The sequence below is a fragment of the Ruditapes philippinarum genome, unplaced genomic scaffold (assembly GCF_026571515.1).
Source record: "Ruditapes philippinarum isolate M1 unplaced genomic scaffold, ASM2657151v2 ctg14047_1_1_1_1, whole genome shotgun sequence".
NCBI lineage: Eukaryota > Metazoa > Mollusca > Bivalvia > Venerida > Veneridae > Ruditapes > Ruditapes philippinarum.
The window spans coordinates 19,683-31,478 of NW_026857812.1; the positions used below are offsets into that span (position 1 = coordinate 19,683).

An 11,796-nucleotide genomic window follows, 5' to 3' on the forward strand; every position below is an offset into this window, starting at 1 on the left:
AGCACTGATTACTCACCTTGTGCGAACTGTTGAAACCCCTAAGAACCGAATGCATACTAAAATATGTTCACACGCTTAAAAAGGGGCCCTTATTTACACATCTACACCTTCATGATTTGCATTTTTTCTCAATTAACATAGATTTTTTTTTATCCCAAATGGCTATTATTATATACAGGCATACATTTTTATGATATTTATAAGTGATCAATGCAGTGATCAAATACAATTTATTACATATCATGTTAACTTAATTTTATGTGTGGTAGGTCAAGCAAATCAGGACACACAAAAAAAGTCATGTAAAGTTTTAAAACATTATTTCAGTTTATATTTAACTTTCTTGTCGTTCATATATAGAATCATGTGTGTAAATTTACTAAATACAGAAATTGACAGAGCGTTGTAACTCAATTGGATACCTCAATATTGAAAAAATATTTCTTCAGTAATCATTTTGGCACTTAAAAGGGCCGTTTACATTTATTACCGGATGAGAAATTTCAAGCTGTAAGGCAGAAGAACTGTTTTTCTCGAAAATTAAAAATGTTTGTTGAGACAATTTTTTGAATGTTGCCCATGTCGTTTCCAACAAAATGTATTAAATTTAAAGGATACTTCTTCTTGAGTTTCTGTCTGTCAAAGTAGGTCCTGTCTACACGAACAGACATTCATCTTGACATGAATAGGCAAGGTCATCTTGAATTCCTTTCTGTTACAGAGGGCCCTGTTTACACGAACAGACACAGTCATCTTGAGTTTCTATCTGTTAAAGGAGGCCCTGCCTACACGAACAGACAAAGTCATTGTGAGTTTCTGTCTGTTATAAGAGTCACTGCTTTCACGAACAGACAAAGTCCTCGTGAGTTTCTGTCTGCCAAAAGAGGCCCTGCCTCTATGAACAGACAAGTCATCTTGAGTTTATGCATTGGTTCATTTTATGAAGTGGTGGATAGTTGGTAAATTTTGTAAAAACAGGAACTGCATATCGTGTCAAAGATTATTTTCTTAAAACATTCACTAGAGATTATTCATGTGCAAATTTCAAAACTAATATGAAATGGATTGATTAAGATTGGACTAATTAAGAAGCTATTATAATAATCCTTAAACAATACACAAACGTGCATATTGAGACTTATGTCATTAAAATCGGCCAAAGACTGTCAAATATGGAAGTAAAAGTTAGACGTTATATTTTCATAATTTAATGATACGCAATGCACATCTTTTTGAATATTAATTTTCTTACAACATTCTCAAGAGATTGTCCATGTGTACATTTAAAGTCTAATATTTAATAAATAGAATCAGATTTTACAGATTTAGAAGCTAAATTTGGAAGTTGCGTTCCTGAAAATGTAATTACACCTGCAAATTACAGGTGAGGTGGTAAGATTTTATTTTTTTGCCATTTAAAGTCTTGTTTTAAAATAAAATTTCATATTTTAATGTGACAACAGTGTCATAACGAACAATACATTTTCATTTATGTAAAAATCGAGAGAAGATAACGAAATTAAGGGGCAAAAAGTTGGCGCACACATCTGAAATTAGAAATTGATATTATGCAAAGCAGGGCAGGGGTTAGATTTCTTTAAAAAGCAGCCTTATTTAGTGTTGGATTTCAAATCCTATTATTAAATTTCTGAATCAATACATAGACGTGCATTTAAATACTAACAAAACGAAACCGAATTTGATGTTAGATTTAAAATCTAATTATACAGTTCCTTAATTAATACATAGATGTGCATTTTGACTAATGTCATTGAAATCGACCAAAATTTGACAAAATTTTAAGCAAAAGTTCGACGTTATTTTTTCTTATATTCATGAATTGGTCCGCCAAATACGGATGGTGGTAAACTTTTTAAATATACGCAATGCACTTCGTTTTGAATATAAATTTTCTTACAACATTCTCAAGAGATTGTTCATGTGCACATTTAAAGACTTTTATAATTATTAAATAAATAGAATAAGATTTCACTGATTTAGAAGCTAAAATTGAATGCTGCATACCTGAAAATGTTATTATATCGCAAATTACAGGTGAGGCAATTAGATTATTTATTTTTTGCTATTTATAGGAGCTAAAGATAGAAAAAACCTACATTTTTAACAATCTAGCGGTCACATATTTGACTCAATCATCATCAAACTTTGTCAGGATGCTTGTCATGTAAATGCTCGGATGAGTTCGAACATGTGTCATCTCGGATAAAAAACTAGGTCACAGGAGCTAAAAATAGAAAACCTTGTTAACACTCTAGTGGTCACATTTTTTTTACTCAATTATCATAAAACTTGGTCAGGATACTTGTCTAGGTTATTGCTTGCATAAGTTCGAACATGGGTCACATTGGGTCAAAAACTAGGCCACATTGCTCAAATATGGAAAATCCTTGTTAACAATCTAGTGGTCACATTTTTGACTCGCCTGCCATGAAACTTGATCAGAATGCTTGTCTAGGTAATTGCTTGGATGAGTTCGATGAGCCAGGTGAGCGATTTAGGGCCATGATGGCCCTCTTGTTTTGGTAAAGGGTAAAACTGAGCCTTTTCTGTCAAACCTTTGACAAGAACGTTCAATAGTTTAAATTTGGTTGAACATCACAAAATATTCTTATGCTTATGAAATATATAATGATAATCGTTGATTTCATTATATTCCGTCGGTTTCCGTCTCGCAGGTTTCAAAAACGGTATGACGGTAGGGGTTCGGAATCGTATTAGATACATAGACAAAAATAATAAACTATCTTTGTGTTGATAGTTTATCGCACTGAATGGCAGTTAAACGTTATTTACATCACATGCAACGAAGAGATTTCAACTAAATTATATTTTTTTTTCGATAGCGCATGATAATGATGGACAACACTTTTACAGTAGAATTGCATTGTTTCATGCAATAATTTAACATATATATTTTCATAGTCACTTTGCAAATATTCGATGATCGTTAATTATTTGTCGGTAATTATCGGATTCTGAAGGAGTAACCCATACGGTTTTCACTGTATGGTACAACAGTATATGTATAAAGTAGAATTACAAGTAGAATTACCAGCATATCATTTTCCGTCTGAACTATGTATATGGATTAAAACGCAATCGTGGCCGACTCAAAGTTCAAGTGTAGTTATAAGTCAGCCGCTTTCACGTAATTGAAATAAGTTTGTGTTCAGTTTCATTAGTTGTGAGGGCTGGATAACAAGTTTGGAATACAGGCCTACAAGGTAAGGGCACTATCTTATAAAAACAGTTGCATTTCGTTTACAATTAAAAAAATCATTATTGTTTTATAAATTTATGAGTTAATGTATGTTGTAATTTACAATTTTCCCGTTAATATCATCAATATTCTGAGTAACGATAATGAATTATGCTCATTGTTACAGCTTTTATTAAACGACTGGTTTTCACTGAGATATATCCTCAAAATGAAAGAATAATTCAAATATTAGTTTTAGATATCAACCTATTTGCAAACATAACTTAATACTGAAAAAATGTATTTATTTAATTTATACCTTATTCAAAGAAGAAAATTATATATTAATAAATTAACATAATTATACTTATCTTTAGAGTAAGTAATGAACTGATTTGATAAGAAAAAAACTCATTTTCATCAATTATTTGTAAAGATTCAATAAAATCAATGTTCAGATGCTTGATGCATTTTTTTATTTCTGAAAAGCAAACACAAACCATTTAACGACATATCAAACAAGGTGGAAAAAGATTGTATAGCCAAGTTCATTTCACTTTAATTGTTATGTGAAACTCCTCGCATTTTCTTTACCTACTCTTTACTTGATTATTTGTAGGTTAAAGAACATTCAACTTCATTCAATAGGATGAGCACTGATCATATATCCGCCATCAAAAAAATGAATCGTACAGTGTTACTTATCACACTTTTGGTGATAGTGATGATAGTTGTTTATTGTGTGCTAGGAATAGTAATTGTCAACATTGAAAACAAATATCGTACCTTGAAAGATGAGAATTCCAAGATAACTGACAAATTGTGTCGTTTGAGTAGATGCAATGATTGGACTGAATGGTCACAATGTGAAACAAGTATGTATGGCGGGCGGTTTGGAATCCAAAAACGAAACAGAACATGCGGTGGCAATACCGATACGTGTTATGGAAGTTCCTCTATTGATGTACAGTTTGAGTCTACAATTTGCGAGCAAATTTGTCCAAACCAGTACCAAATGTATAATTACACATATAATTGGATTTGCCTGAAGATCTACGTAAATCTAATGAATCGAAGTGATGCGGAGAATACTTGTCGTCGTGACGGTGGGCATCTTGTTAATATCGACTCTGAGCAAAAGGCTAAATATATAGAAAAATTACTGCACAATCATTCGATAGACTGTGGAGGCATATGGATAGATGGTATCCGGTCTGAAGGCAGTCATGAATGGAGACACAATGTTCAACCTACAAATCCTTCCTTCACCTATTGGGATGAAAGGCAGAACGAACCTAACTTAAATTCTGGTGAACTGTGCAAGGTTTTCTATTTTGGAGCGATATCAAGATTGTGGCGATGGCACGATGCATATTGTAACAGGGAAAATAAGTTTTTATGTGAAATAATCAGACAATTAAACTAAACATGATCTCGATTGATCTTCGTGTCTAAGTACTTTTCATGTATGTTTCCAAGTTAAGGTACGTAAACTTTCCAGCGTACAGTGATAATTTCACGGACAATGAAATTCCGGGAGTAAAAATCTAAAATTCACATAACAATATATATAGTTATGCGGGTATAAACTTTTCAAGTTCTCGAAGTTTCGTATACGAAAGAATTTACCTATGTTGAAATTAATTGATACCCCTTTGATGTTTTTTAAGACCGTTGTTTGCATTTGATGTGTTCTTTTTTAAGTGTTTTGTCTACTTAGGTATTACGGCGCATCAATACAGATTGGGTCATAAGGCGATGGAACACACAATTAAATTAAAGCTAGTTTTATGACCTTAGCTCTAGCAAGCGCATGTTTTGACATTGACAAGCTTTATCTTCTCTATTCTAAAACTAATCTACTAGCTAATCGTGTTAATATGTGAACTTTGGTGTAAATTTAGAATAAACAAGTTCATACATATTTTCAAATTTACTTCTGTCATACAACATAATATATTAATTGGTGTTCGTGTTCAATATATTCAAAGACATCGTTAAGAGATACATGAAACATATAATGAAATACAATATTTCAAGCACAGACCAAATAATTTAAAGTTAAAAACTGCTGTTGTTAAAATATTTACACTATACTCAACTGAGAAATACTTTTAAAAAATATCTCAACATCTGTATAGCATACATGTAACTAAATATTGTATTATAACTGCATTGCTTAACAAACATGCTTGATAATAAAATGGCTGGTGGTAAAGGCCCTCCATTACTATCATTTTATGCAAGGCGAACATAGTATCGAAATCAGTAACGTACTGTGTGAATAAAAACGTGTTCTTCTTTTTTTAAGCTGCAAAACATAGAGCACTGTATATAACCATCAAATATTACACTGTATTGCACGATTGTAAATAAAATATACCTTTCTGAACTAATAAATCATCTGCTATTTGTTTCTTTTGTTTTTCTGTTTCTTCGGGATCATTGATTCCTATACATTTAGCTTTTTGGACTATTTATTTTTGATATAGATTATAATACACCTGGTCATCCGTCCGGTACCTAATGACGCAAAATTTTCGGAGTGTTCCCATATGCCGACGGAGCGACAATAAGTGTGGTGTGTACACTTAACAAATCTTATAAGTTAGCAGGAATAATGTGTGTCAATAACTTGAAATATATGCAGTTTAAAGACATGGTGTATATTTTCAATATATCTAATTTCATAACAAACACAAATTTAACACACATGTCCCGTAAATGTGATTGTCCGTAAAAAGTAAATGTCGGGAAATAAATGCATCTGTGATCTCTATTTTAAATCAACGTGTGCTTAGGTTGAACTTCATGCTTAGCTAGGGACTGGTTCGCGGATTCCCTTGTATCTAAAAGCTGTCTCTATAGTCTGCTGAGGTAAGGATCCTAATGGAAACAAGTGCTTGTACTTTCGTAGATTATCCTTGACCGCCCGGTCTAAAGAGAATCAATTTAAAATCGATGACAACATGCTATTTTGATTTATCGTTGTAATTCATTTTTGAGATATATTTTAATCGCTGGTTGCTTGCAAATGACTTGTTGCACTCCACAGTGGAGTTCAGGAAGACTGTTGTCACTAACAATGTGTTCACTAACGGTAATCTTAGCGCTTATTTTAACCAACAGTTTTATCAATATCTAAAGAACAACTGTACATATGATTGCAGTTGATACACGATTTCTTACGTACACACGGCCAGATCGCTAACACTCTTCCTGAACATTTATTACAACATCAACGTAAGGGAACATTACCAAAATCTCTAGACAAGAAGCAATAGGAGCTATACGGATATCTGATACAAGCTTTACAGGGTGAAATGAACCGCCTCATAAAAAAAATGTGTGCCACAAACCAACGCCTGCAAAAATTGTCCAATAGTGAATAGATTTACCCAAGTATTATAAAAGAGATTGGGTTAAATCCATGAAAAGTCCTTGTCTTTATAAACAAAACATATTCATATGTAATTCTGATAAGTATATCCATCTTTACAATGGGTATTGTTTGTTATATAAGTTCGTGCAAAATAAATAATAAGATGGGACTAAATTGTAAAAAAATACTCTACTGTAGATATGTCATGCATAAACTTTCTCCCCCCCCCCCCGAGTTAATTGAGGTTTCTTGTTATCTTCATGTATTTTGTTTATTTTATAAACCATCTAGATTAAAATTGACTGATTATTTGAGAATAAGTACAGTTTTCTTGGTATGACAACACTTAAACACGTCAAGGAAGAAACATTTTATTTTCGGTCATTGTGGTCTTTTATAACGTATTTGTTTTGTAATAGATATGCAGTTTTTAAACTCGTGTGAGTTTCAATAGATAATCACATACTAGAGTTGTTTAATCATTTACCTGTTCCTGTTCTAAACTAAGTCTTTCGTTATCAGCTTTACACACATGAATTGTAAACCAAACCGCATACAATAAGTTCATTTCCGAAGTTTGACGGAAAGGGCCGAAAAGATGCGATTGGTTTATCAGATTAATATTTTAAAACTAGTGGTAATAATAGGGAAAATATTTCGTTCAATTAATTTCATTTCAATTTGTATTGATGAGGTGACTGGTAATGCAGAAATCGAGAGCTTGGTGCGAAAGGGTTTTAACTCATATTAGATAAAGAAGGAGTTACAACCCTTTCGCACCAAGCTGTCGATATGCAGTTTATCGACAGAAATCAATGTAATGACATGATTAAATAATTATAGATCTTTTGCAACAGTCAATCAATCAATATACATTTATAGTTTTGCTAATATCAAAACCAATAAAATAATGTCATATAAGGTAAGGTTAACCTTGCAACAAAGTATTGTTTGGCAAAATTGAAGCAACTCAATAATTTCCGCGAGCATTTTCGTTAGTTTCTGTAACGGGTTATGATTTATTCAAAAGTAAAGATCTCGATACTTTGCTCGATGACGTTTTGGTAAGAAGGACGGAATTGTGATCATACAGTTGCAAGTTCGAAGCTCGGACGACGCTTTATTTGTTTAGTGTTTGTTTCATTTGTAGCATTTTTTATTCAATTTTACCATTAAAAACAATATATATCTTTACATTTCATTATTATCAATTTTTAAAGTCGTACAATAAGTGACTCGAGTGCATAGAACAAAGTGGTCAAGTTTGGCTTAATATAAAAAGATGTTATGCAAGAAAACATAAAAATGATTTACTTGATTCAAACCGACAACTAATTGAAAGTCTTACACCTTGTCATCTTCTAGTAAATTATGGAGGGCGTTCGTTGCCAAACATGTAAAGTGTTCCTTTTAAAATTATGTTTGAAAATGCGAACTTGTATGCCTACCATTTTTTTTTGTATTCATGCATGGCACATAATATGCCTCTTAATATTATCTTTTAATTGAAGGTTCCCGCCAAACGTCAACAAATTTACAAGCTTGTATCTTCCATTTCATACAATACATATTCAAGTAGGCACACTTATAGATATTTATCTGTACCTGAAATATACGAATGAAATGTAAAACTCAAATACAGAAAATAGAGTTTAAGAAAGCATGTTTCCAGTTGTATAACTACAAGAGTACGTTTACACAGTAACATGTTTAAATGACAAAAGTACATTCACAAAGTTAAACGATTTTAAGTCATGCATGACGCCCGCCCCTCTTTGAGAATTAACGAACTTCTATTGCGGACAGGTATAAAACCCGGCGCCTTTCCCCTATTTCTAAATAAAAGTGAAGGAAAACACACGGTATTCTTCCCAATATATTTTTGTTGCATTTGTTACAAAAGTTTTATCACAAGCCACACCACTTGAAAATTGCTGATTTTACCACAATATGATAACAAGATAGCTTATGCATTAACTTATTATCTAACCTCGTGTTTTCCTCGTAATTAAAACTGAAAATTCTTAGTCCTTGACACAGGCTATTTCGACAAGTGTTGTCTTGCTACGTTAACTTAATTTTCAAATGTCTCAGGTCAATATTTTTCAAACAATAGCCAAGTAATCAGTTGCATGTAATATCTTTAGCTCGTATCCTAAAAATTCATAAAGGTAAGCCCCAGTCACATTAGAGTTTACGACCAGTAAAGACCAGTTCACGATCACCGGTGATCTTTAAAATCTTTAAAACGTCTTACGACGGTCATCGGTGATCTTCGATAGTCGCAGGTTATCTTATTTAGGTCCCACGGCCAATTTCAGTCCATAGAGAGGTTTATGAGCTTGCACAAAAACCTCTCAACGATCAAACAGTTTGCTAGTGATCTTATAAGGTCTTAGGCTGTCGCACGATCGTCGCTCGAAAGTCCGACAATCTTACGACAGTCTTTACAAATTGCCACTAATCACTGATAATCTTGAGTAGTCTTTAGTTATCGTGTGGTGGTCGTACGACAAGTTGTAGGTGATCGCATGACAGGTCACGGGTAGTCGTAAGTAATCCCAGGCAATCTTCATACGTTTGCTGATGACCTGTCGTGCGATTGTCAATGATAATTGGTCGTACTATAATCGCAGAAGTAAATTTATCTGTTCAAAAAGGGCTTGGTCGCAGACAATCGCCGATGATCGTCGGTTTTACGTCGCCGGTAGTCGCAAGTAATCGTAAGCTTTAGTGTGACTTGGGTTTAAGATATATAGACGTGTTGATACGCATGCATGGGATGTGTAATAAATTGTGCATATAATGGTTTATAACGCATAGCTAGTGATCAAAATATCGATGTTCAGCTGTGAAAACATAATGTCAAGACTGTTTGAATGTGATTATTTGTGGATAGTCCCGAAGTAAGAGGCTTTATTGTAAAGTCAGGTACGTGTTGTACTTTTTTCTCACGTTTCTATTTTAAAGTCACACTTTTAAAGAAGATAGTCGTACTTATATTTTGAAATCTGTCTTTAAAAGCATAAAACTGATGAAAGTTGTTCAATGTAGCTTAAAATACGTTCTTTTATTGATATTTTAACTTCGGAAATAGACAATCAGTTTTCATCGCCATCGGGATATTATTTTTTTATAAACTAGGGATTCTTTTATCCTTGTCATAACAGGACAATATCTGGTATTGTGGACTGGAAAGCACGGGATCTAGGATCGTAGCAAACAGAGGGAAGCAAATAAGCCAACTTTGTTGTGATATTTATTATAACTTATGGTACTAAAAAGTTATAACTATTAATTATATCATATACATTTAATAACCAGTATATCGATTTATATACCAATGTACACATAAACTAACATGTAAAATTTGTAGCACAGACAGATTTTTTTTTTTGCATCAAACACCAAACAACTTGTAAAAAATCAAACCTTTAAAAATGGCCTTTAGTTGTGTGTAAGGCATTGGTGCCAGATAAATAAACATATTTTTTTTTACTTTTATTTGTATACATTGCAGACATACTCACTTCACTGTTACCAAATATGAAAGTGAAATTTTAAAACTTGATTGCATTTTACACCATTAGTCAAAAACATTGATGGTAATTGCCGTTTTTGAACTTCTTTTTATACACAATTATGGAGGGAAGGTGTTTTGGTGGACATGAGATATTGCTGCATTTTGCATGTTTTTCTTGTGTTTCTTGCAAAAAAAGCATTACAACAGATTTTAAACTAGATTTTGCAATTCAAGAAAGGTGCATTAAACCTTACAAAATGTTGCTATAGTCTTAAAAATATAGCAAATTCAAGGTATGATTTTAGGTTTGATGTATATGACATCTATGCATTGCCAAAAATGCATTTTTACATAGTGTTCATCATTTTACATTGTGAGGCTACGTTCATTGAACGCCGCCCTTTTTAACAAGTTTTTCTTGTTTAATTTGTCTTTTCACAAGTGTCATTAGCTTGAAATGCAATCTCTGACCCATTTTTGAAAATAAAATGAAGTTGTTCTAACTTTTGATTTCCTGTTTACAACACACTTATTTCATTTGGGGACCTTACTCAACTTTTTGTTGAATGAACGGCAGTGAATATTACATGATAATTTATGCATGGAAAATGTCTCAAGTATGCCACATTAAAGGGCAAGGAAGAGTGTAACATTAAAGGTAGATTATTTTGTTATGTTTCTCTTTTGTAAGATTTTTTTTCGATAATTGTTACCCCAAAGGAGCATACACACTGGTTCCGAGGTTCCTACATGAAGATAATATTTCAGTTCTGTATAAAGGTAACTCGACAAAAAACAGTACGGAAGGCATGCCCGTAGGTGTCACCTATTAATGTTTTTTGTCGTCCATTTTGTTACCATGTGGTATTGATTCTCCATTCTGATTGGCTTAGGGCAGGAAATATACGGTTAGAAATGGTCTAATCTCAGGAAATGAGAACCGTCTGGTTATCTCAACAGGTAGAATCGTCGACCTATGTTCGATTCCTGGGCTGGAAAGGTCACTTTCTTTATCATTGATCATGAAATTCTTCCTACAGTCATTCGCATTGTACATCTGCTCTGGCATGTACAGAAGTTATCAGTTGCTTGTAAAAATGAAGGCAACTAGTACTGGAAACTGCTTGGCAACCTGTGAAGAAACGATGCGGTGGCTAAACTATGCTGTGGTAAATTCAGTGTGGCTAACGGTCGTGATCCGGACTTTAAACTGTAGGAATAAGCACAATCATTGTAATTTGACTTCAAATACATTTTTTTTCATATCTTACATCAGCAAATTAAATCTAGCAAGGGAGATACCATGAGAGCAATTAAAACAAAGCAAATACAGGTAATAGACAATTGTCGACCTGGTTTTAAAAATAACTAGGCCGAATATTATATAGTAATGTTAAGAAACACAGCACCAATGGGGTTGGATGGGATTGTCTCTCCTTCAAGGAGTAGGGTAAGATCTAGGAAAACCTATCAGGAAGATAAATCAAAGAAAACTGCATATTTTATGTTTCATTTCTTGGTACATTTTACGTGTATCTTTAAGAATTAAATTACATCTTAGGAAATGTTTGGATTTCATAACAACAAGTGTAAAAGAGCCTCATCATTAAATTAAGGGACATGGACACACTATCAAGTGATAAAGATGAAAACTAAGAAAGCGACTGTAGG

General features: G+C 33.0%; 1 protein-coding gene across 1 annotated transcript; it reads left to right on the top strand.

The window, feature by feature from the left end:
- Positions 1-3,090: 3,090 nt before the first annotated feature.
- LOC132751138 (snaclec salmorin subunit A-like) lies at positions 3,091-5,634 on the top strand. The gene is made up of 2 exons (XM_060741260.1): positions 3,091-3,245; positions 3,840-5,634. Exon 2 carries the CDS (start codon positions 3,870-3,872, stop codon positions 4,644-4,646), a length of 777 nt encoding a protein of 258 aa, XP_060597243.1. The 5' UTR covers positions 3,091-3,245; positions 3,840-3,869; the 3' UTR covers positions 4,647-5,634.
- Positions 5,635-11,796: the final 6,162 nt, after the last annotated feature.